The 26,383-nt window shown below is 52.1% G+C and overlaps 1 protein-coding gene across 1 annotated transcript in view; it reads left to right on the forward strand.

Moving 5' to 3' along the window:
• SPTBN4 (spectrin beta, non-erythrocytic 4) overlaps nt 1–26,383 on the forward strand; it is a 112,399-nt gene that overhangs the window by 60,217 nt on the left and 25,799 nt on the right. The window contains exons 13-19 of the mRNA XM_064293667.1: nt 2,105–3,053; nt 4,953–5,090; nt 7,184–7,934; nt 8,802–9,004; nt 13,360–13,450; nt 16,800–16,946; nt 18,187–18,450. Coding sequence (XP_064149737.1) covers nt 2,105–3,053; nt 4,953–5,090; nt 7,184–7,934; nt 8,802–9,004; nt 13,360–13,450; nt 16,800–16,946; nt 18,187–18,450 — 2,543 coding nt within the window. The remainder of the gene's footprint in view (nt 1–2,104; nt 3,054–4,952; nt 5,091–7,183; nt 7,935–8,801; nt 9,005–13,359; nt 13,451–16,799; nt 16,947–18,186; nt 18,451–26,383) is intronic.

Genomic DNA, 26,383 nt, shown 5'->3' on the forward strand with positions numbered 1-26,383 from the left:
TTAACATAACTGCTGCTAATCCCACCTCATTAACATCATAGAGGTGGGATTTACAACACAAGACAAAATGGTGAGCAGTCACACAATACTGGGAATCATGGCCTAGCCAAGCTGACATACATTCTGGGGGACACAGTTCAATCCATAACAAGGGGCATGTGAGTTGGGATTGTGCTGGGTGATTTGTGCTGGGGGACGTATCAGTGAAGCATGCGTGGTCTTGCTCTGGCTTGGATGCTGTTAGGAAATGCGGTAACAATGGGACTGAGCAGCTTAATCTTTGTAATCTAGGGGGTGGGGGAACAGAGTATGGCTAATGCTGTAGTGGGCAGCAGCCCCCTTAACCAGCCAGGGAGATGTTAGGTGGTTGTTGCGGTTTGCACAGTGACCTTGTTTTTGTCTGTGCTCAGACGTGATGATGGAGTGGTCTTGTTGCCTTACTCCATCACCCCTGGCCTTGTCTGATGTGGATGTTCTGGGAGATGATTTGTGTTTGGGGGAGAACACCATAGCCTCCTTGTGTGCAGGTCTGCTCAGTGGCCCGGAGTCAGGGCTGCCTTTTTCTTTTTCATTGATGAGGAAACTGAGGCCCAGGGTTGCAGAGCTAAGAGGGCTTTGAGCTTGGTCTGTCTCACTCCACTTTGATGTCTTCCTCTTTTTCTGGAGCCACAGCCCTTAGAAATCCTGGGGTATCGTTACAGAAGAAGAGCCTGTCTGCTTGCAGGAAGGTGGGGAGGCTTCTCACATGAGCCTGGGCCACATCCTCAGAGCAAACATTGTCCCAGCCCCAGTATCGACATCCTGACCTTGGCTCAGCCCCCTCTCATCCACATTACAACCCAATGGGAGGTTGTTGGGACCCTCTCCTTCAACATAGAAATGTTTGTCCCAGGAGGCTCCCTCTGTCTTTTCCTTGTGAGATCTTGACACCTGGTGACAACCAGCAGCCTTCGGGGTGAGTGGGGGGTATGCATTGTCATGGCGATGGGAGGCAGCACTATCTGAGGAGTGGGCCAAAGTGTGGCCTCTGGGTCCACCACTTCTTAGCTGGTCCTGGCCAAGCAGCTTCCCCTCTGAGCCTCAGTTTCTTCGTCTGTAAAATGGGGTTAATAGGGATATTGGCCTCATAGGATGGTTATGAGGAGTAAGTGGCACTATCAGACTAAGGTCTGGATACATGGGAGTCTTCGTTGTTGTAACCATTACTTAGTTGGCTGCCTTGGTATTTCAGTCAATATCGGTGAATGCACAGAAATCCCACAGCCATCCCGCTGAGGCCAGCATCTCCCGACCCAGTAAGAAATACGTTTATATCATGACCCGGTGTTCATGACACAAAGGTTTGATAAAGCCATACTTTCCCTCACCTCTCATGGGCCACTCTGATATTTCCCATTCATTCTATTCTGTTCTGTGACAGAAACACTGCTTGTGACCCATTAAATTAATTTCACAGTTCTCTAGCCACAAACTAGAGATCTGGGGAAGGTGGAATATTTGAAGAAAAAAGGGGTGCAGGACATCACTGGGGGTACTAGAGAAGGGAACAGAGGATGAGAGAGGGGATCCTGAAATATGGCTGAAGGGTGGAGCAGTTTCATTTGGTCTGATGGAAACACAGTTTACACTAAAATATATAGATCCTGTGATTCTCTGAATCTCACTTTCCATCCCTCATTTAGCCAATAAGTCATGAGGCTATTGCTTAGGCCGCCCCCCACCACCATCTAGCCCTGGGCAGCAATGGGGACACAGCATGACAGAGACAGCCGTGCCCTCATGGGGCTCCCAGTCCAGTGGGGGAGACAGACCAGGCAGTGACAGCCCAGAGTGATTAAAACTCTGAGGATTTAGGATTAAGGACAGCGGAAGCACAGGCAGAGTGGTCGGGGCCGGGAAGGGGAAAGCAGAAAGGGCCGGGACAGTTCACAAGAGGTGCCTGCCTCAGCCTTAGGGAGTCAGAAAAGGCTGCCTGGAGGAGGAGACACTTGAATTGGCACCAGACGAAGTTGGGCCAAGGTCGGGGCAGGTAGTCTGCACCACCCTTTCTTGGGTACGCCCTGGCCCATGCCTGACTCCAGATCCGCCCCTTCTTTTGGCCCAGGCTACCAACCCTGCGACCCTCAGGTCATCTGCAACCGGGTGAACCACGTTCACGGCTGTCTGGCGGAGCTTCAGGAGCAGGCGGCGCGGCGGCGCGCGGAGCTGGAGGCGTCTCGGAGCCTTTGGGCACTCCTGCAGGAGCTGGAGGAGGCCGAGAGTTGGGCACGCGACAAAGAGCGCCTCCTGGAGGCCGCCAGTGGCGGCGGCACGGCGGGCACAGTGGGCACAGCTGGCACCGCGGGCGGCGCACACGACCTGCCCAGCACCGCTCGTCTGCTGGCTCAGCACAAGATCCTGCAGGGCGAGCTGGGTGGGCGGCGGACACTGCTGCAGCAGGCGCTGCGGCGCGGTGAGGAGCTGGCTGCGGCCGGCGGCGCCGTCGGCCCGGGCGCGGAGACAGTGCACCTGGTGGGCCTGGCGGAGCGAGCGGCGAGCGCGCGGCGTCGCTGGCAGCGGCTGGAAGAGGCGGCGGCGCGGCGTGAGAGGCGGCTGCAGGAGGCGCGGGCACTGCACCAATTCGGCGCTGACCTCGACGGGCTCCTGGACTGGCTTCGCGACGCCTACCGCTTGGCGGTCGCCGGCGACTTCGGTCACGACGAAGCGTCCAGCCGCCGCCTGGCCCGCCAGCATCGCGCGCTCACCGAGGAGGTGGAGGCGCATCGCGGGTCCGTGGGCGGCCTGCGGCGCCAGCTGGCAACACTGGGGGGCGCCAGTGGCGCCGGACCTCTGGTGGTGGCGCTGCAGGTGCGCGTGGTGGAGGCCGAGCAGTTGTTCGCCGAGGTGACCGAAGTGGCCGCGCTGCGGCGCCAGTGGCTGCGCGATGCCCTCGCTGTCTACCGCATGTTCGGCGAGGTGCACGCCTGTGAGCTGTGGATCGGCGAGAAGGAGCAGTGGCTGCTCGCCATGCGCGTGCCCGATTCACTCGACGACGTCGAGGTGGTGCAGCACCGGTGAGCGCGCGCTTTTGTGGGACAGGGAGAGGGACTTTCGGGTCCCCTTCCTGACGCACCCAGTCTCACCTTCGTTAGTTCAACAGTTCCCATGTTCCTCACATCAGGGGTTCCAATCCCTGCTTCATCCTTAACCAACTTTGTGACATTCCGCCCACAACTTGCCTAACCTCTCTGAACCTGTTTGCCCATCCGTAAAATGGGGATGGCATTGACCCTTACTTCCCAGACTTGTGGTGAATAATAAATGTATTAATAAGTGTAGAGCGTTTAACACAATGCTAAGGGTATGGAAGTATTCCATGACAATTTGCTATTGCTGTTGTTGTTGTCAGGTGCCGTCTAGTTGCTCCCAACTCAGCCACCCTATGTAAAACAGATGGGAAACACTGCCCGGTCCTGGGCGGTCCTCACAATTGTGTTTGAGCCCATTGTTGCAGCCACTGTATCAGTCCATCTCCTTGAGGGTCTTCCTCTTTCACTGACTCTCTACCAAGATGTCTTTCTCCAGAGACTGGTCCCCCCTGATAACATGTTGAAAGAATGTGAGATGAAGTCTCACCATTCTTGCTTCTAAGGAGCATTCTGGCTGTACTTTTTCCAGGACAGATTTGTTCATTCTTCTGGCAGCCCATGGTATATTCAATATTCTTCGCCAATGCCATCATTCAAAGGCATGAATTCTTCTTCAGTCTTCCTTACTCATTGTCCAGCTTTCATAGGCGTATGAGGCGATTGAAAACACCATGGCTTGCTATAATTACCACCAGACTTATATTCACCTGCTACGAAATTAGTGACCTGAGCTGCCTAATGGGAATCTTCCCCCCGCCCCTCCCCAGGACTTCCAATGCCACTGTACAAGTTTGATCTAATACTAAACATTTGTTGAATGAATACATGGCTCTTATGAGTCACATCTCCCTAGCTAATAAAACAGCTCCAACCCCTGTCACCTTCTCTCCCCTTACCCTACATTACACCCCATGATGTGTTATATACTTGACTGCCTGTTGGCCGACTTGGTAATGAGTTGTTGGACAATGTCTTTCTCCCACTGCACCCCTCTTTCTGAGTCTTTTGTCCATCATCCATCCATTCATTCAACAGCTAATTGTTGGGTGCCTGCTCTATTCTAGGTCTTCTGCTAGGCATTTCTGGAAACACAGGCCTACTGTCCGCCCTTACCATACTCACAGCTATCCAAGCCACAGTCTTCGGCGCTGTTGGAAACCAGGGAGGATCATAGTCAGATTAAAAATGACCTCCCTGTATGGGTTGGAGGGAGTGAGAGTGGTGGCTGGGAGCCCAGAGATGCAGCTGGGAGGGGGCCCAGGTGGGAGAGATGACTGGACCAGGGCAGGGCTGTGGGCAGATGAGAGAGATACTGAGGAAGCCAAGTGGACAGGCCATGGGGGCTGACAGGCTGAGGCTGGAGGGTCCAGGATGAGGCCTAGGGTTCTGGCCTGAGGGGTGGCAAGGTGTCCCTGAGATGGGACCCAGAGGAAGAACGAATTTGATGGAAGATGCTGAGACCGATTTTGAGTCACAATGGGTGTAAAGGGCCTGGAGGAGGTACACAGCTGGCTTTGAGGTCAGAGAGTGGTTCAAAAGGAGAGAGGTTGGGGCTGGAGACTGAGATGTGGGGGCCATGGGTGCAGGGCTGAGGAAGCTGTGGGGATGAGTGAGACAGCCTAGGGGAGGGGCGAGGGAAAACCCAGAGGGCCCAGGAAAGAGCCCTGAGAATACTAACATTTAGGAAGCAAGTAGGAGAGGAGGAGCCAGCAAAGGTAAAGCTAGAAAATTAGGAGGAAAACCAGAAGGCAGTTTCATAGAAGCCAAGCAGTAGACAGGTCCTGAGTGTTCAGGCCTCTGAGCATCTCCATCCTCTTCCCACAGCTTCGAGAGCCTGGACCAGGAGATGAACAGTCTGATGGGCCGTGTCCTGGATGTGAACCACACGGTCCAGAAGCTGGTGGAAGGAGGCCACCCCAGCTCAGACGAGGTGCGCTCCTGCCAAGACCACCTCAATAGCAGGTAGGTGGGGTCTGGGGCTGGAAGTCCTTCCTGGTATCTGACACCAGGTCCTCCCATCATTCCCTTCCTCATTCACTCAGCTGTGGAAGTCAAAGATTTGCAATCTCAAACCCCTGAGATGATAACAGCCATCTGGTAAATCAGCAAAATCTTAAAAAATGGTAATACCCAGTGCTAGTGATGATGTGGTAAAGTGAGGATACATTTTGGTTGGCTATTCACTTATTTGGAAACCCTGGTGGCATAGTGATTAAGTGCTACAGATGCTAACCAAAAGGTCAGCAGTTTGAATCCACCAGGCTGTCCTTGGAAACTCTACGGGGCAGTTCTACTCTTTCCTATAGGGTTTCTATGAGTCGGAATTGACTCGATGGCAATGGGTTTTTATGGGATTCATTTATTTGGAGCCCTGCTGGCACAGTGGTTAAAAGCTTGGTCGTTAACCAAAAGGTCAGCAGCTTGAATCCACCAGCCGCTCCTTAGAAACCCTATGGGGCAGTTCAACTCTGTCCTATAGGGTCGCTATGAGTCAGAATCGACTCGACAGCAACAGGATGTGCCAAGTGCTTTAGCCACGTGATTTCATTAAACACTCAAACCCATTCTGTGAGTTGGACATTATTATGATCCCCATTTTCCAGATAAGAAAACTGAGGATTGGAAAGGGCAATGATTTGCTCAGAGTCCCTCAGCCACTGTATGCCAAGAGCAGAGTCTGAAGCTGGGTTTCTCCTATCTCTGCCCTTGTGGCGTGTCTGTTAGAGGAGTGGAGAGTAGTTAACAAACCAGTAAATGAACAAGATATGTGGAGAGATGGATAAGGCTACGCAGGAAATTGAGTGGAGTGACCCAGTGCAGCGTAACCAGGCATTGGGAGTGATTTTAGACCTGTGGTCAGAAGGTGACATTTTGAGCTGGGCCCTCAAGGATATGAGAAGGAACCAGCCACAGAAAGTGTGTGTGGAAAGAAACAGTGAGTACAGAGCCTTCCAGAGAGGGAGCACAGCCAGGGCAAAGGGCCAAGGCAGTAAAAGGCTTGATAAAAAATAAAATAAAAAACAAACTCATGCCGTGGAGTTGGTTCCAACTCATAGCGACCCTATAAGGGTTTCTGAGGAGCAGCCGGTGGATTTGAACTGCCAGCCTTTTGGTTAGCAGCCGTAGCTCTTAATCACTTTGCCTCCAGGGCTCCAAAAGGCTCAATAGGTCCCAAAACTGTCCTCACTCAATAGTAGTAGCCAACAGGCACTATTTGAAGCACCTCATAAATGCGGTAGGTGCTAAGATTGTGCCCATTTTACTGGTGGGGAAATCAAGTCACAGAGAGGGTCACTTGCCAAAGGTCAAACCGTGAAAAAATGGCAGAGCACACATTTGACTGCAAGCAGTGGCTGCAAGTCTATCAGAAATAACATGGAAATTTGTAAAATATTTATTAAATCATTTAAAAACACTCAAATCTATTGCAACATAACTTTTTATGAAAAATAACTATTTTTGAAAACAAAAACTGTAGTGGGAAGAGTGGCATTGTTGTGCATTTTTGCAAACCTTGTTAATGTCTGGCTTCAGAGAAGGCAGCTGGATTCTCGTATATGCTTCTCTATCAGTCTCTTGTGATATCTCTGGAAAACTCCATGGTATACTTGGGAGAGAACGAGTGAAAAGGCAAAGAATGGCTTAGTATTGTGAAGGTGCCCTGATGGCACAGTGGTTAAGAGCTCGCCTGCTAGGCAAAAGGTCGACAGTTCAAGTCCACCAGCTGCTCCTTGGAAACCCGATGGGGCAGTTCCACCCTGTCCTTTAGGGTCACTATGAGTCGGAGTGACTCGACTTCAAAGGGTTTCTTTTTTTTGGTTATTGTTGTGAAAATAGTTTGGGACTTGCAGGGATTACATTTCGAGAATGGCAAATGGGCCGGGCGGGTTCCATTTTACAGAGGCAGAAGCTGGGGCTCAGTGAGATAGTGACTTTCCAAGTTTGCACGGTGGCTAGGTGGCCAGGGCTTGGATTGGACCCTGGGTCTCCCTGCCCTTCATGCCCAAGAAGCACCCCTGCCCTCTTCTTCAAGTTTCCCTCCTTCCCTTGGGTAGGTGGAACCGCATCGTGGAATTGGTGGAACAGCGCAAAGAGGAGGTTAGCGCGGTGCTGCTGGTGGAGAACCACGTACTGGAGGTGGCTGAGGTGCGCACCCAGGTGCGCGAGAAGCGGCGGGCGGTAGAGAGCGCGCCCCGAGCCGGCGGCGCCCTACAGTGGCGCCTCAGCGGCCTGGAGGCGGCTCTGCAAGCGCTGGAGCCAAGACAGGCGGCTCTCCTGGAGGAAGCGGCCCTACTGGCCGCGCGCTTTCCCGCGCAGGAGGCGCGGCTAAGCCAGGGCGCAGAAGAGCTGGGCGCCGAGTGGGGCGCGCTGGAAAGCGCGGCTCAGGCCTGCGGCGAGGCGGTGGCGGCGGCCGGGCGCCTGCAGCGTTTCCTGCACGACCTGGACGCTTTCCTGGACTGGCTGGTGCGAGCCCAGGAGGCGGCGGGAGGCGACGAGGGGCCCTTGCCTGGCAGCCTGGAAGAGGCGGATGCGCTGTTGACGCGCCACGCCGCTCTCAAGGAGGAGGTGGACCAGCGAGAGGAGGACTATGCGCGCATCGTGGCAGCCAGTGAGGCGATGCTGGCGGGGGACGGCGCCGAGCTCGGCCCGGGCCTGGCGCTCGACGAGTGGCTGCCGCACCTGGAGCTCGGCTGGCACAAGCTGCTGGGCCTGTGGGAGGCGCGCAGGGAGGCGCTGGTCCAGGCGCACGTCTACCAGCTCTTCCTGCGGGATCTGCGCCAGGCGCTCGCGGTGCTTCGCAACCAGGTATCTGCTCGGGGTTGCTTGGAAGGCTGGAGGTGCAGGAAGTGGGGTGGGGGGTGGGGAGGAATTGTTGGGACAGAGAAGTGCGTCGGTGGGGGAAGGGAGAGTTAGTGGTGGTGGTCGTTGCGGGGCCACTGGGTTTGTGGCTTATCTGAGGTGGGTGAGACTTGAGAGGTGGACTGGTATGGGTAACTGAGTTTGTGGATCATCCGGAGTGAGCGTGTGTGGGCGTGTGTGCAACAAAGTTTGAGGGTTATGATGGGTGGGCTGGTGTCTTATCTGGGTGACTAACAGTTGGTGGACTATCCCGAGTGAGCAATGCAGTTTATTAGAGTACTGGGTTTGTGGATTGTCCAGAAAGAAATGAGTTCATTCATGATGGTTAATAGGATTTAAAGAAGATCTTGGGGTGGATAACAGAGGCTATGATGAGGGAGGGTGACCCCGGGTAAATGTGTTCGTGGCTTGAGAAATACCACCTCTTGTGGCTGACGTTCTGATGTCTGTGTATGTAGGGGAGGAGGAAAGAGACAGTAAACTAAATGTATATATAATATTATGTCATAACTATGCTATGAGGAATAATGAGCAGGGTGAAGGGATATGGCAAGGGTGGGGGTTAATATTTTTGGCAGGATGGTCAGAAAAGGCCTGTCTGAGGACATGATGCTTGAGCAAAGACCTGAAGGAAGTGGAGGAGCCAGCCATGGGGATGGACTGCCAGGCGGAGGGGCCAGCATGGGCAAAGGTCCTGAGGTGGGACCGTGCCTAGCGTGTTCAAGCTTGAGCACAGTGGCAAGGGGGCTGGCAGCCTCTCCCAAGCTCCCGAAATGAAGAGGGACTGACCTGTGCACTACCACCCCCTTCCAGGAGATGGCACTGTCGGGTCCCGAGCTCCCGGGCACAGTGGAGTCCGTGGAAGAGGCGTTGAAAAGGCACCGGGATTTTCTCACCACGATGGAGCTGAACCAGCAAAAGATGCAGGTGGCCGTGCAGGCTGCCGAGGGCCTGCTGAGGCAGGGCAACGCCTACGGAGAGCAGGCCCAGGAGGCCGTGGTGCGGCTGCTGGAGAAGTAGGTCCCCCCGACCCCCGGGCGCAGGGGGCGGGCGTCTGGGCGCCAGGGCTGGGGTTTCGGCGCAGGGAGTGGGCGAGAGAGGCTAGGTGCGGCTCCTCCCCTCACTGTGTGTCCTTCTCTGCCGCTCTGGTTTCTACCCAATTCCATATTGTTTTAGGTGTAATTTATTTTTTGTGAAGACTACCACAATTGGAAATTCAAAAGGTACGGAAGGATATACAATGAAAAGTTTCTCTCCTACGCCGGCCTTCAGTGCGGGATAGCAGGACCGGTTATTACGAAGTTAAAACGTGTTCTTAAATCGGTTCCGACTCATAGTGACCCTTTAAGACGGAGTAGAGCTGCCCCATAGAGTTTCCAAGGAGCTCCTGGTGGATTCCAACTGCCAACCTTTTGGTTAGCAGCTGTAGCTTAACCACTGCGCAACCAGGGCTCCAAAAAATCTTTCCTCACCTGGAAGTAAACAGCTGTCCCTGGATGTCCAGCGTCAGCCCCGCTGCTCCGGCCCCTCCCCGCGCCCCTCTCCTAAAGGCTAGGCACAAGTCTGCTCCAGCCCCTCAGTTCTCCTGCAAAAAGCACAAACACCCAGAATGTGTGGTGTGGTGTCTGTGTCTCTCTGTGTGTCTTTCATGTGCCCCTTGAACCTTATTGGTCTCTGCTTCTGTCACCATCTGTCTCTCCACTGCCCTGTGTCTTGTCTGTGCACGCAGGAATCAAGCACAGGTATTCTTTGAGCGCTGTCTTGTGCCAGGCACTATTCCAGGCCCTGAACAAAACAGATTCCTCCCTCCAAGAATCCCGGCCCTCGCAGAGCCTGTTTGCTAGGGTCTCTGTCACCATCAGTGTTTCTGCCCCTCCTGGTAATCCAGCTCCCTCCTCTCTGGGATGATCCAGGCTGGAAGAGGGCCCCGCAGCCTCTGTCTGTCTTCCAGTCTCCTGAAACAAAGCAGACCTGGTCACTCCCCCACCACACCCAGCCCCAACACCCCAGCCCCCCTCCTGGCTGGGGCTTAGGATCCATTTTCTCCTAAATTCGTCTTCTCTGGGGATTCAGGTCCAGAACATGCAAACTCATCACCTAGTGCTTCCAGCTCCAGCCTGGACCTTTCTTTCCTTTGCCCACATTTTTTAAGCACCTGCTGTATGCCAGAAGAGTAAGGAGGAGGAACCCCAAGGACTGTTCTTTTCATGATTCACGACTTCATTCCTTTTCTCAGTCATTAATTAAGTGCTCCTTTTATTCTGTTGTTTATTCATTTATTCTTCAGTCAGTTTAACATGTATGGATCCTGTGCTGTGCCCTGTGTGGGATGATGCTGGGGACACAGCAGTGACCAGGACAGAATATGATGGCTGCCCTCACAGAACTCATGCTTTATCGGACAAGAATGGCCCAGATGGTCAGGGCTGGGACGGGGGAGGTGCAGGCACAGGGGTCAGGGCTGGGATGAGGGAATGCAGGGGGCTGTGGGAGCCTGGACCTACACTGGGGATGTGGGGACACACTGGGATTGGGACAGACCTGATCCCTGTTCCCTACCTAGTCCCCATTATTTGTCTGTTGTTGTTAATTGCTGTCAAGTCCATTCCGACTCATGGGAACCTCATATGTGCAGCATAGAACTGCTCCGTAGGGAATTCAAGGCTGTGACTTTTTGGAAGCAGATCGTCAGGCCATTCTTCTGAGATGCCTGTGGGTGGGTTTGAACCACCAACCTTTCACTTAACCACCTGCTCCACCAGGGACTTCATTTACTTGTCTAGAGTAATGTTTTTCACCCTGTGGGAGTAATAACAACATTCATCACTGGGGGAAGGGATTTCCACACCCAGACCAAAAAACCACTGCTGTCAAGTCGAATTCCAACTCATAGCGACCCTATAGGACAGAGTAGAACTGCCCCATAGGGTTTCCAAGGCTGAATCTTTACTGAAGCAGATTGCCACATCTTTCTCCCTCAGAGCTGCTGGTGGGTTCAAACTCCCAACCTTTCAGCCCGCAGCTGAGTGCTTAATCAGTGCACCACCAGGGCTCCCATTCCACATCCAGAGGGGGGCAGGAACATGCAGGAGTTAGGGGCTGGGGCTCTGGGGTCAGACAGACCCAGGTCCCAGTCCCAGCTCCACCCTTCCACCTGAGAGATTCAGGGCAAGTCACTTAGTCTCTCCGTGCCTCACCTGGTCTGGAACCTGGCTCAGCTCTGTGTGCCAGGTGCCGGTCTTACCTGCATTTTGCACGGAGGCAAGGTCACGGCCAGGAAGTGGCAGTGCCATGATTTGAACCCTGCCGTTTTCTCACCCTGGTGGTCCTCTTCCTTAGGACTGATGCTTGACAGTTTGGCTGGCCAGGGCCTCAGGGGGCCGATATCGATTTCAGACGCATTCCCTGGCTCCAGGGCTGCAGCTGTGGTGGGGCTGCTGGCGTCAGCACTTCGCCTGCTTGTCTCTGGCCCTTCCTGTTCTTTCTCTCTTGTTCTCCCTCTGTTTTCCTCTGTAACTGTCTCTTGCGCACTGTCTGTCTGTCTCCATCTATCTGTCCCTCTCTCTCTGTTTGCTGCTTCCTCTCTATTTTTCTCTCCGTCCTTGTGCATCTCTCTACCCTGTCTGTCTCGTAACTATTTCCAACTTTTTTTCTGCCTCTTTCTCAGATACTTTTGTTTCTTCATTTCTCTTCCTCTTGGCCTCTATGTCTCTCTTGCATTCCTTGACTTGCTCACTCGCTCGTTCAGGTAACAAATATGTATTGCGCATCTACTATGGGCCAGGCCCTTTTTCTAGCCACTGGGGATACAGCTGTGAACAAAACAAAAATTACTACCTTCATGGAATGACATCCTAATGGGAGAGACAGGCAAGATAAATAAGTAAAATATGTAGTGTGTTAGATAGTGATAGGAGCCCTGGCGGTGCAGTGATTAAGTGCTACGGCTACTAACCAAAAGGTTGGCAGTTTGAATCCACCAGCTGCTCCTTGGAAACCCTGTGGGGCAGTTCTACTCTGTCCCATAGAGGTGCTAGGAGTTGAAATCCACTCGATGACAATGGGGGTTTTTTAGATAGTGATAAGCCCTTAGGAGGAAATTAAGGAAGCAAAGAAAGCCAAGAAGTGGTGGGAGTGGTGGGGGGGGGCTTCCCTGAGAAGATGACATGTAAATAGAGATCTGAAGGTTAGAGGAGGTGGCCTGTGAGTAGCTCTCCAGGGGGAAGAGCATTTGAGGCAGAAAGAACAGCAGGTGCCAAGGCCCTGAGGTAGGAGTGGTGAGTTCAAGAGAAGGCCAGTGTGGGAGTCAGAGTGAGTGGGGGAAGGAGAAGTTTGGAAAGGTAGGGGCAGGGGGATGCTAGACCTGGACAGTCTTAGAAGGACTCTTAGGGAGCTGGGGGACCTTGGAGGATAGTCTCTTTATCTCTCTCTTCTCTGTCTCCCGGGGGTAGGAACAGTACAGGTGCACATGTGGGCTGAAGTGGGATGCCCCCAGCCCCCTCCACTAGGCCTCTTGGGTACTTTGCCTACACTGTGAACAGGGTGCCTGGGGCTTTGATCCCAGCTTGCTGTGGGGGTAGGGCCTGGGTCCAGCCTGGCCAGTTCATTCTAGCTGAGGGCCCGACTCCTGCCTGCAGGACTCCTGCCTGCACACCCAAGCACCTACCCCACCCTTGCTGAGGCTCCAGTCTCATCTCTCCCCACACCCTGGTCTCTTCCTTCCTGTGGTACGCCCCCTACCCCGTCTGTCTGTCAGGCTGTGTCTTGCCCGCTTCTCTGTCTGTCCCCCCTCCCCGGGGGTCTGTCCCTGCAGTTTCTCTTCCTCTGCCTCCCCCCTACCCCCCACTGCCATCGCCTTTGCTGCTGTCAGTCAGTCCCTCTGTTGTTATCCCGGCTCCATTTCTCTCCCTCTCTCCCTGTTCTTTCTCCCTGGGTCTCTGCCTCTTTGTCTCTCTTTGGGTCTCTGTCATTCAGTCCCTCTCGATGTTTCTGTTTATCTCCTTATCTCTGGACCTGAGTGTGTCTGTCTGTGCACGTCTCTGTCTGTAGATCTGTTTATCTCTCTCTCTAGGCCTGTGTCTCTCTAACTCTCTGTATCTCTTTCTCTCCAGATGTGTGTTTCTCTCTCCAGGTCTCTCCCTGACCCATGCCTCTGTCTCTGATTCTCTCCCGGTCCCCACTCCAGCCCTGTCCCTGGCTCTGCCCCTCCCAGACTGCCTCTCTCCCCCACCCCCACCTTGATCTCTACCCCTCCTCTCTCTTACACATGTCCCAGGCTCGCCTACCCCTGCCCAGCCCGATGACCCCAGTGCCCTACTGCCAGCGCCCCCTGCCGCGGGCCTCTGCCTAGCCCCTCTTTCCCTACCCCCAGGAGCCAAGAAAACCAACTACGGGCTCAGCAATGGATGCAGAAGCTACACGACCAACTTGAGCTGCAGCACTTCCTCCGGGTCTGCCACGAGGTAGGACCTCGGCTGTGCTGCGGGCAGTGACACTCCCTATCCTAGGGAGGGAAGAACGCCCAGTCAGACGCGCGGTGGGGGCGGGGACGCCCCGTCTAAGTGGGTCGCGGAGCGATGTTTACTTTGCACCGCCAGGAGGCGCGCGAAGCCTTGTCTCAGTGCGCATGCTCTACAGGTCCCTCCCCGCCCACGCGAGCGCCGGGGAAGGAGGGCGGGGCCTCTGGAGCCCCTGGCAACGGCGCGCGTCCGCGCCTACGGGTCCCGCGGGGACGCGCTGATCTCACCTTTCTCTGTGGATATTTGTGAGATGGTCCCTGCCTGGGGAGGGAGGGACGGAGCAAGGCGGGGACGGACCAGCTGCCCAGAGAGCTCCTTCTGTCAGAGATAGTCCTGAACTGAGCCTTTGCCCCTTTAAAGATGTCTAGGAATCTAGATGGTCATACAAATCCGAGATGGTTCAGCCGTTCTTCACCATTACAGACAGCTCAGGAGACAGGCTTCTTCCCCCTTCTTCCTCTGCATTCCATCAGAAACTGTTTTGCACTTCGGCCACATAAGAGATCGCCCCATTAGACATATCCAGTAAACATTTTTCTAATCCCCAGAGTTGGTCCTGGCCTCAAGCTCCTCCAGTCACCTCCTCCTCCCTCCCGTGATGATCTAGTACCTGCCTCCCCCAACGAAAGATGGTTCAAGAACCAGGCTCCTGTCCCCCCCCCCCCCCCGTTAAAGATGGTTTGGCCCTTTCCATGGTGAACTGCCACGGGAGATTATTTTCCTCCTACAGGAAATGGACGGAGGTTCCCCCATGCCCCAATCCCACATAAATGAGGTAGACCATGGGAGATTGTTCTGGACTGAGGTCTTAGATGATCTAGGGCGCCCCTCCCATATACTTCATCTCTGCATCGTCTGCGTAGCGGAGGTGGCCGTGGATCTCAGCCATTAGAGATGGACTGAAGCCCACCCCCCCCCACACACATACACACTTCTCATCCTCAAATAGCTGAGGAAGCCTAGAACCCAGGGACCCCCTCCCCCGTGGGATTGTTCTGGAGTTCCGAACTAAGGGGCAATCATCTAAGATGGCGTAGAAGCGCCCCCTCTCTGCTTCAGGGAGGGTGGCGATTCCTCCCCACCTCCAACTGGGGCCCCGCAAAGAGGCGGGCATGGAGGCAGGCGGGGGGCGCGCGCAGGCGGGCGCGCTGCCGCGGCGCGGGGGAGGGGGCGCGCGTCCGCGGGAGCCTCTGCCGCCGCCGCCGCCGCCACCGCCGCCGTCGCAGTGGAGGGGCGAGCGCCCGCCCGCCGGCTGCAGGGACGCCCCGCCAACGCCGCCGCTGCCGCTTCAGGTCTCGGGGGCGCACAGGGGAGGGGGCTGACGCGCGCCCCCGCCGAGGCGGGAGGGGGAGGGGGCTCGGGCGCGTGCTCACCCGCTGGGGCCGCGGGAGGGAGGGGCTCGGGCGGCGCGGGGGCGGGCCAGGCAGGCGCCGCGACCCCCGCCCTGGGGAGGGGCAGGGACTCCGGGAGCTGTCCGCGGTGCTGGTGCCGGGCCCCAGGGGAGGGAAGTGGAGGGCAGGGAACTTCTAAGGCTACTCCTGGGGAGTCTGGATTTGCTTTGGGCTCCAGGTGGTCTCAACCTCTCCAGGGGGCTCTTCTTTGGGTGATGAGGGACTGGAATTTTCCGTGGGGTTGGGGGAACTCTCAACCTTTTGGGGTTCTTCTTTGGTTCTTGAGGAATCTGTATTACCTTTGGATAACGGGAATGAATCACTTTTTTGGGGGGCTCTGCCTTGGGTGATGAAGGCCCTGGATTTGCTCTGGGTTTGGGGGGCTCTGACTTTTGGGGGATCTTTTTCGGTTGTTGGGCACTCCAGCTTTGCCCTCAGTGACGGAGGGCAGTCACCTTTGGGGGGGATTTTACCTTGAGGATATGGTACCATCTTCTTTAGGAGATTTTGCCTTCACTGGGGGGCTGTGGTTGCCATTGGCGGAGTCTTCCGTGCGTGTGGGATACTCTATGACTTGAGTTGGGGGGTTCAGCATTTGCCTTGGATCGTGTGCGCGCGGGCGTGCGCGTGTGTGTGTGTGTGTGTGTTTGAGAGAGAGAGAGGTGGGGTCTGAAACTGCCCCGGACCTCTGGGGAGCTCACGCTTAGGGGACGCGGGGCGGAGTTTGGCCGGCTAGGGATTTGTCCTTGGCTATTTTTTTTTTTTTTATGACTGCATTTGCCTCCGGGACCGCCGAGCTGGAGTTGATTTTTTTTTTTTTTTTGCAAGAGGCAGGAGGAGGAGGATCTTGTGACCAGAGGGGGGAGGGGAGTAAGGGGAGGAGTAAACTATCCCAGATGTCAGTTTGGTCGTAAATGAGGAGGTTCTGGTTGGTTTGGGGGGAGACAAGTCTCATTTTTGTGGGGGCTCAGAAAGCATTACCTTGTCCAGGGTAATGAGAGGGGCCCACTCTTGGTGCTTACATTTGGGAGACTGGTTTTGTTGGTGGGTAGAAGTGGCTTTAGTTTTGGGGGGGACAACTTAGGAGGTCCACGTTGGGGAGTCTGGAGCTACATTTGGGATAGACTAATCTAGTGAGCCAGAAGGCAGCCTTGTTGCCCATATTTTGGGGATTGGCTTTGGTTGGGGGCTAGGACTGGTTATGGCTTGGGAAACTGGTTTTGGAGATCCAGGGCTAGGTTTGGGGAACCATGTGGGATCACACTGAGGGGACGGATTTCGGTTGTGAGGAATGAGTCTACTTCAGATTGGGGGGCTGGTTTGGAGGGAGCTAGATTTGGCACTAGTTGGGAGATTGTTTAGGGGGTTGATCTGTCTATTTTGGGAGGCCAGAGCTAGATATGGTGGCTTCCTTTGAGGCAAATGGGGTTGGGGAATCTTGAATTTGTCATTACTGAGGATGGTTAAGACGAGATTGGAATTGGAGAGTCTAAGTGTTGCTATTGGTGTAGGGCCTGGGGCTGAATTAGGAATTACTGAATTAGGTTGGAGGGCTTGTTTTGGGGGGTTGATTTGTCTCTAGCTGGGAAAAGGCTGACTGGCCCAGAAGCTCTGCCTTGGGGGCTTGTGGGGAGCAGAGGAGGGCTGCCCTCAGGACAGGGGAGCCAAGGAACTGGGCATTCTGGGGACCCCTGGCTCCATCCTCCACCTCCCAGGAAAGAGCTTGTGCTGGCCCCTCATCCCAATAAAGGCCTCACTTGTGAAGGCTTTTTGATCCCTTCTTCCTCCCCCACAACACTAGTAGCCCAGTCCCTGAAACTGGGACCTTGTGGAGGAGATGGGGGGACAGGGAGCAGTGCCAGGTTGGGGGGACTGACTGAGCCTCTCCCCATCCTGCACAGCTGGATGGCTGGATCCATGAGAAGATGCTGATGGCACGGGATGGCACGAGGGAAGACAGCCATAAGCTGCATAAGAGATGGCTCCGGCACCAGGCGTTCATGGCTGAGCTGGCTCAGAATAAAGAGTGGCTGGAGAAGATTGAGAGGGTGAGGATACAGAAGGCCCTTCTGCCTGTGCCAGGTGCCGAAGGCCCCCAGGGAACCCATACCTCAGTGCCTACCCCCGCAATGGCATTCGGCTGGTCTCACACCCCTGAATTGGGTCACATCATCTCTGTGTCTGCTCTTAGTTGTATGGCCTTGAGATATTCATGTAACCTCTTTGAGCCTCAGTTTGCCCATCTGTAAAATGGCCAGCATCTCTTCTGAATGGTGCCCAGATACCCACCTGTTTGTTAAATATTTTCACCCCTACTTATATCCTTTCCCACCAGACTTCTTTCCACATCACTTGGAACATCTAAGATGGAAGGTCATGGAGACAAGCAGGGGTGGCTCTTGGAAGGCCAGGGTTAAAGGGAACTTTGGATTCCCACCGCCCTATATTATCCAATGGTGACTATACCTTAATCTCTTCGAGCCTCAGTTTGTCTTTCTATATAATGAAGGAAATAATAAACATAGCTACTTCCTTGGGCTATTGTGCATATAAAGTGCTTCACACAAAGCCAGGTACCCATGATCTGTAATTACTGTGGTATTGTTGTTATTAATATATAATGTGATATATATGGCTCTGGGCTAGCAAGCTAGACTTGTGTCTTGGCAGATTTTTCTGTGAACCCTCGTAACTGCCTGTACTTTGACTGAACCCCTAGACTTGCATCTCTGCATACCTCCCTCCTGAATCAAGTGGAGCCATCCAGGCCAGCCTCAAGCCCTTAAATGGTGGCACATGGCAAAGCTACCCTTCTTGAACCTGAGTTTAATGAATGTTCATCCTCTCTGTCTCTCCTTGTCTTTCTCTATTACTGCCCCGTTGTCTCTCTTATGGACTTCTCCCCATATTTCTGAATATCTCTGTGTGTCTGTGTGTCCATCGCTCTGTGACTGTCTCTCCCTGTCTCTTTCCTATGTTTCTATATCTCTGTGTTTCTCTCCCAATATCTCCGTCTCCCCATGCTTTTGTCTCTCTGTTTCTGGCTGTCTCACCCTCCATACCTGTCTGTTTCTTCTTCTTTGTCTCTCTTCCCATGTCTTCATTCCTTCCATCTCTTGGACTATCTCTACATCCACCCTTCCTATCTCTGTCTCTGTGTCTCCGACTCCTTGCCTCTGTCTCTCTCCTGATGTCTCTCCCTGTGTAATGTTGCCCTTCATCTTCCTCTGTCCCTCCCCACCACTCACTCCTCCCCCTCATCTCCTGCCACCCACTCACGTGGGATAGGAGGGCCAGCAACTGATCCAAGAGAAGCCCGAGCTGGCAGCCTCAGTGCGGAAGAAGCTGGGTGAGATCCGGCAGTGCTGGGCGGAGCTGGAAAGCACCACCCAGGCCAAGGCTCGGCAACTCTTTGAGGCCAGCAAGGCTGATCAGCTGGTGCAGAGCTTCGCTGAGCTGGACAAGAAGCTCCTTCACATGGAAAGCCAGCTGCAAGATGTGGACCCAGGTGGGGACCTGGCCACCGTCAACAGCCAGCTCAAGAAGTTGCAGGTATGGCCTGGCTGGCCCGGCTGGGGGCTCTCCGTGGCATAGTAGGGCCACAGTCAATCAAGGTCGGACCCCACTCAAGGTATTTCAGACAGGGAGGATTTAATACAGGAATTTACTTCAAATGTGTTAGAAGGGTTGAAAGAGCAGAAAGGGAAGACTGAGGCAATCCAGCTATTAGTAACTGTTAAAAGCAGCCAAAAGCCCTAGAGCAAGGGGTACAAAGGGAAGAGGAAGAAATTAGAACCAGCACACTTGTCTCTGACCCCTAGTTCCCAGATGGAAAAACCAAGGTCCAGAGATAGGGGAATGGCTTTGCATAGAATAATAATAATGACATTCATTGAGCATTTCCTCTGCCAGTCTCATGCTGAGTGCTCACTGACTCCTCCAAGCAACCCTGGGAGATTGGTACTGTTATGATTCTCCATTTTACTAATGGGGAAACTGAGGCAAAGTAGGTGCAGCACCTGGCCCAAGGACACACAGCAAACCAGGGTCTCCCTTGTGAAACAGGGGACTCTTAGAGAACAGGGTCTTCTCTATCTCTGCTCCTAGCTCGGCATCTGCTCCCTGCCTGTTACATGCTGTTAATGTGGGGTGACTGGAGGTATGAGCATAGGAGTTGCTCCTTATCTCCCAGGATGTGACAGCTCCTCCCTTTACATGTCAGGAATAATGCCTGACTGTGGTGAGCCCCCTTTTCAAAAACCAAAGCCAAGCCTATTGCCATCAAGTCGGTTCCGACTCATAACCCTATAGGACAGAGTAGAACTGCCCCATCGGGTTTCCAAGGAGCAGCTAGTGGATTTGAACTGTCAACCTTTTGATCAGCAGCCTGAGCTCTTAAACACTGCACCACCAGAGGCTCCAGGAGGGAACTTACTTTGCCCAGGGTATTAAGTGGCAGAGCCTGAATTCAAACCCAGGTCCCTCAACTCTTCGTTATTCCTTTTTGATGCACCTCCTGTATGATTTTGCTTATCAAGTGCTTGCACAGTGGCTGGGAACAAAGTGTCACTAATAATAAGTCATCACAATGCTAATTAGTATATATTCACTCATCTGTGCATCCAGTATTTATTGAGCACCTACTGTGTGTGAGGCGCTGTTCTAGTGCTGGGATACAGTGATGGGCAATACTAACAAAAAAAAAAATCACTGTCCTTATGGGACTCAGAGGCAAATAAGCAAAGAGAGAAATAGTTAAGAATAGGATGACCAGTGGTGACATTACTTTATGTGCACCAGTGGCTTTCAAAGATTTTGTTCTCCAGGACCCTTTTGTTGTTGTTGCTAGGTGCCATCGCGGCGGTTCCAATTCATAGCGACCCTGTGTGCAACAGAATGACACACTGCCCGGTCCTGCGCCATCCTCACAGTCGTTTTTATGCTTGAGCCCATCGTTGCAGCCACTGTGTCAATCCATCTTGTTGTGGGTCTTCCTCTTTTTTGCTGACCCTCTACTTTACCAAGCATGATGTCCTTCTCTAGGGACTGGTCCCTCCTGATAACAAGTCCAAAGTATGTGAGACGAAGTCTTGCCATCCTCCCTTCTAGGGAGCATTCTGGTTGTACTTCTTCCAAGACAGATGTGTTCATTCTCGTGGCAGTCCGTGGTATATTCAGTATTTTTCACCAACACCGTAATTCAAAGGCATCAGCTCTTCTTCAGTCTTCCTTATTCATTGTCCAGCTTTTGTATGTGCATGAGGTGATTGAAAATACCATGGTTTGTGGCGTACCTTAATCCTCAAGGTGATATCTTTGCTTTTTTAACACTTTAAAGAGACTTTTGCAGCAGATTTGCCTGATACAATACGTTGTTTGATTTCTTGATTGTTGCTTCATGGGCATTGATTGTGGACCCAAGTAAAATGAAATCCTTGACAACTTCAGTCTTTTCGTTTATTATGATGTTGCGTATTAGTCCAAATAAACAAACCTGTTGCTGTCAATTCCGTCTCATAGAGACCCTATAGGACAGAGTAGAACTGCTCCATAGAGTTTCCAAGGAGCGGCTTGTGGATTTGAACTGCTGACCTTTTGGTTAGCAGCTGTAGCTCTTTGCCACTGTGCCACCAGGGCTCCGTTATTACTCCTTCACATTCATGAAAATGAGCTCCCCAAAGAGCTTTCGTTTCTGTGGAGGATATCCGTCAATGTTTACTGTATTAAAAATGAAAACTGAGAAATCTTTAAATTATTGATTCATTAAAAAATAATGAACTTATTGCATATTGACACAGATAACAAATTTTTATGAAGAATAATTATATGTTCCAAAAATAACAACAACAAAACTAGCAAGAAGACGCCTTGTTCTTCAATTTTGCAACTCTCTTTAACATCCAGTGTCTTAGTCATCTAGTGCTGCTATTACAGAAATACCACAAGTGGATGACTTTAACAAACAGGAGTTTATTCTCTCACAGTCTAGAAGTCTGAATTCAAGGGTGCCAGCTCCAGGGGAAGGCTTTCTCTGTCTGTCTGCTCTGGGAAAGGTCCTTGTCATCAACCTTCCCCTGGTCTAGGAGCTTCTCAGCTCAGGGACTCAGGGTCCAAAGGATGCACTATTCTCCTGGCTCTTGTTTCTTGGTGGTATGAGGTCCCCATGTCTCTCTGCTCGCTTCCCTGTTTTATATCTCAAAAGAGATTGGCTTGAAACACAACTTAATCTTGTAGATTGAGTCCTACCTCATTAACATAACTGTCTCTAATCCTGCCTCGTTAACATCATTGGGGTAGGATTTACAACACATAGGAAAATCACATCAGATGACAAAATGGTGGGCAATCACACAATCCTGGGACTCATGGTCTAGCCAAGGTGACACAGATTTGAGGGGACACAATTCAATCCATTACATCTGGCTTCAGAGAAGAAAGCTGGATTCCGGGAGCACAGGTCATATGATCCCTGGGAAACTCCACTGTATGCTCAGAAAAGGGTCAGAGGGAGAAAGGCAGATAACATCTTAAAAATATTTTTGTAAAAAAACAGTTGTGACCTTGCAGAGCCTCTGAAGATCTCGGGTGATCCCATGGGTCCCCGGACCACACTTTGAGAACTGCTGGTATATGTCATGTGCCGGGCACTGTTAACTCCTTCCTCCTTCCCAGTAGCCCTGCTTGGGGAGGCGGGTATTGTCATTATCTTCACTGTGCCCATGAGGAAAACAGCCCAGAGAAAACCAGTGGCTGGCCCAGGGCCACACAGCCACACAGTGGTTGAGCCCAGAGACTGCTCAGTACTTTTTGGTTTCCATCCATCCTCCACCCTTGATACTCTCAGACCACAATGGAGACTGGTTTCTGAGAAATCGATCCCTGCTCGAGGTCTGGACCCCATTGACTGGGCAGACAGTGGACATATAGGAATGACTCGGCTCCAAGCTTGCTCTAAGGGCTCTTCCAGAATAGCAGTAGAGATAAGAGCAGCCGGGGCCCAGATAATTGGCCAGAAGAAAGAGCAGGCAAGGGTTAAATAGGGAGAGCTTGAGCATAGAAGGCAGACAGACTTCGGTTCAAATCCCAGCCAGCACCCATGTTCGTTCCGGCTCTGAGCCTCTGTCCTCCCATCTTAAGTAAGAATATAACAGTGCTGTCCTCTTGGGACCAGATGAGGTTGTTCAAGGAAAGGACCCACTTAGCACAGCACCTGGGATGGGGTGAGCTCTCAGGAAATGGGGAGCTGGGATTGTCAGGGTCCCACCAGGAGCAGAGGGCATCCCGGCTGAGGGGTTGCTGCTGCTGTTAGCTGCCACTGAGTTGGCCCCGACTCCTGGCAACCTCATGCACAGTGGAACCAAATGCTGCCCCGTCCTGCTCCGTTCCATGGTTAGTTGTAGGTGGGACCATTGTGATCCATAGAGTTTTCTTTTTTTTAATTTTGTTATTTATTTTGTTGTTGTTGTTTTGGAGAATATACACTGCAAAACAGACACCAGTTCCGCTGTTTCTACGTATACAGTTTAGTGACACTGATGACGTCCTTCAGGTCGTGCAGCCATTCCCACCCTTCTTTTCTGACTTGTTCCTCCCCTGTTAACATAAGTTTACTCCCCCTTAAGGTTCCTGTCTCACCTTTCCAGTTGTTTTTGTCACTTTGATCCCATGTAAATAGTTCTTCAAAGAGCATAATGCTCAAGGCAGACATTTTTTACTAGTTAAGCAAAGCTATTTGCTTTTAAGAAGACTTCAGGAGTCATTTTTGGTTTTCTGTTAAAGATTCTCTCAGGGTAATAGTTTCAGTGGTTCACCCAGCCTTCAGGGCTCCAGGCAGCCTGGAGTCCAGATCCATAGGGTTTTCACTGGCTGATTTTCAGAAGTTGATTGCCAGGCCTTTCTTCCTAGCCTGTCTTAGTCTGGAAGTTCTGCTGAAACCCATTCCACATCAGAGCAACACACAAGCCTCCACTGCTAGACAGGCGGTGGCTGTGCATGAGACGCATCGGCCAGGAATCGAACCCTGGTCTCCCATGTGGAAGACGAGAATTCTACCCCTGATCCACCACTGCCCTCTCTGAAGGACATTTAAGGAGGGACTTAGAAGCTGTGGTGGCCCAGTGGTTAAGAGAGCGGTTGCTCGTCAAAAGTTTGGCAGTTCAAATCCACCAGCTGCTCCTTGGAAGCCCTATGGGGCAGCTCTGCTTAATCCTACAGGGTTGCTATGAGTTGGAATCGACTTGAAGGCAACAGGTTTGGGTTTTTTTGGTTTTAGTAGTCTCTGGACAAAAGTGTGGGTAGGGTATGAGGAAGCCACAAGGGATAGTGCAGCCCCAGAGGCTACTTACAGCAGGGAACCTTCACCTTCCCCAACTTGGGGAGGCAGAGGACGGAGAAGTGATCAGAACTCTGATATACGCTGTGTGTATATATATAGCATATATCACCGGACGGCAGTTGTATCCCCTGTCCAGAGTGGCAGCCAGCCCAAGGTTCCCGGGCCCAGAGGAGCTGGGGAAATAATACGCCTGGCCTCGCTCCCTCTGCCCAGCCTCCTGCTGGGCTCCTCTTAGTCCAAGCAGAGCTGCCTTCAGGGTTGCAACATGCATTGCACAGAACCCAGCGCCTAGAAGGGCCCTGTGCTTGGCTGATTGCTCTGCTGTTGCCATCTTGAAAATCTTATTCTTCTTTAAAACGTTTTATTGTAAAATATATACAACCAAAAAATTGGCATTTTAACCATTTTTAAGTGTACATTTCAGTGAAGAAAAAAAATTTTTATTGTGCCGTAGGTGAAAGTTTACAGAGCAAATTCGTTTCTCATTAAACAAGTAATACACATACTATTTTGTGACATTGGTTGCCAACACCGTGAGGTGTCTGCACTCTCCCCTTCTCAACCTTGGGTCCCCCGTTTCCATTCGTCCAGCTTTCCTGTCCCCTTCTGCCTTCTCATCCTCGCCCCTGGGCTGGCGTGCCCATTTACGTCCTGGAGCTACGTGTGTTTTACAGGCCTGTCTAATCTTTGGCTGAAGGGTGAACCTCAGGAGTGACTTCAGTACTGAATTAAAAGGGTGTCCGGGGACCATACTCTCGGGGTTTCTCCAGTCTCTGTCAGACCAGTCAGTCTGATATTTGTTTTGTGGGCTTGAATTTTATTCTACATTTTTCTCCTGTTCTGTCCGGGACCCTCTATTGTAATCCCTGTCAGAGCAGAAAAAATTTTAATGTATTTTTATTGCCAATTTTGTATTTGTTTTTCGTTTGTATCTTAGGCAGTGTGGTATAATGCAAAGAGCAGAATCTGGGCTTTGGTGTCAGACCTTGTTGTTGTGTGTGCTGAGTCAGCTCCAACTCATGGCGACCCTACAGGACAGAGTAAACTGCCCCACAGGGTTTCCTAGGCTGGAATCTTTATGGGAGTAGATCACCAGGTCTTTTCTCCCACAGAGTGGCTGGTGGGTTCGATCTATGATGAAATTCTTAACATTTTGACAAGGGCCCAAACCCCACATTTTCATTTTGCACCAGCTGCCTTCAGGTGACTCCAGCTCATGGCGATCCCACATATATCAGAGTTCAATGGCTGATTTTTTGGAAGTACATCAGCAGGCCTTTCTTCCAGGGTACCTCTGGGTGGACAAGGTGCCTCTGGGCGGATGCAGACTTCCAACCCGTCGGTTAGTAGCCAAATGTATTTACCGTTTGTACCACCCAGGCACCCCATTTTGCACCAGGCTGCACCAAGTAGGTATCTAGTCTTGAGCCCCACCCACCTAGAAGCCAGATGGCAGGGGAGCCCAGCAACTCCTTCCATACAGCACAGCCCCCCACCCCAGGCATAGAGCCAGTGGAGAAGCTTAGAGGGTGGATCAGGAGAGGCAAATGGAAGACCCAAATGCACAGCAGCAGTTTTTACTAGGATTACTGCTTTACCGGGAATGTGAATTCTCCTCAGTCTGTTGTGGTGGATAGAGGTCTGGACTCAGCACTCAGCAAGCCTGAGTTTGAATCATAGCTCGCGGCTTATCAGCTGTCTGATGCTGAGCTTCGCCTCTGGCTCTGAGCCTCTGGCATCTCCTCTGTGATGTGAGCAAGGTCCTAAGGCTAGCCTTCTAATGCTAAAACACTCCTTGACAGCAGCAATGCGGAGGCATTGTGGCCAAGGACGTAGATGCTGGAGCCAGGCTGCCTGGGGTCAAGCCCTGGCTTTGTGACTTAACCAGCTAGGTGACCTTGAGAAGTTTCTTAGCTCTGTACCTCAGTTTCCTACTCAGTAAAATGGGTCAATAATTATATTGACCTCGTATGGACGTTGTGAAGATTAAAGGACATAATGCATAAAGTAATTTTAGAATTGCTGACACATAAAAGAATTACCATGAAAAAAAGTCTACTAACTAGGGTTCAGTATTTGTTTACAGGTTGTTGTTTTTTTTAATCAATGGTATGTTGTCACTGAGAGTATATTGTTTCAAAAGTTATTTGGGTTACTTATAGTTACCTCCCGCTGGTCATTAATTCATGTAATACAGAGTTCATTTGCTTCTGTTCATATCACCTGTGGGTTGTTGCCCCCTTGTCCTTGCTGCTTTTCAAAAATTTTATTTTGGGGAATGGTATATGAAACACCATGCTTGGTCAAGTAGAGGGTCACTGAGGAAGACCCTCAATGGCGCAGATTGACATAAAAACCAAAAAGTCAAATCCATTGCCGTCAAGTCAATTCTGACTCATAGTGACCGTACAGGACAGAGTAGAACTGCCCTGTGGTGTTTCCAGGGGGTGGCTGGTGGATTCAAACTGCCGACCTTTTGGTTAGCAGCCGAGTTCTTAACCACCGTGCCACCAGAGCTCCAGACTGACATAGTGGCTGCAGTAATGGGCTCAAACATAGCAATGATTGTGAGGTTGGCGCAGGATGGGGCAGTGTTTCGTTCTGTTGAACATGGGGGGGTCACCGTGAGTAGGAAGTGAGTTGATGATACCTAACAAGAACATATGAAACACCAAGGAGCCCTGGTGGCACTGTGGTTAAAGTGCTCGGCTGTTAACCAGAAGGTTGGCAGTTCGAACCCACCAGCTGCTCTTTGGGAGAAAGGTGTGGCAGCCTTCTTCCTTAAAGATCACAGCCTTGGAAACCCTAGGGGCCAGTTCTCCTCCGTCCTTTAGGGTCGCTATGAGTTGGAATCGACTTGATGGCAACAAGCATATGAAACAATGGAGTCCCTAGTTGGTACAAACAGTTAAGTTGCTCACTGCTAATGGAAGGGTTGGTGGTTCAAGACTACCCAGAGGTGCCTCGGAACAGAGGTCTAGTGATCTACTCCCGAAAAGTCAGCCACTGAAAATCCTGCGAAGTGTAATTCTCCTTTGCCACACAGGGGGTCCCCATGAATCGGGATTGACTTGACGGCAACTGTTTACTAGTGTTTACATGAAGCACTAATGTAGTGTTAAAAGTCAGAACTAGCTTCAGTTCATGTAA

Source organism: Loxodonta africana, chromosome 11 (genome assembly GCF_030014295.1).
Source record: "Loxodonta africana isolate mLoxAfr1 chromosome 11, mLoxAfr1.hap2, whole genome shotgun sequence".
In the NCBI taxonomy this organism is placed as follows: Eukaryota; Metazoa; Chordata; class Mammalia; order Proboscidea; family Elephantidae; genus Loxodonta; species Loxodonta africana.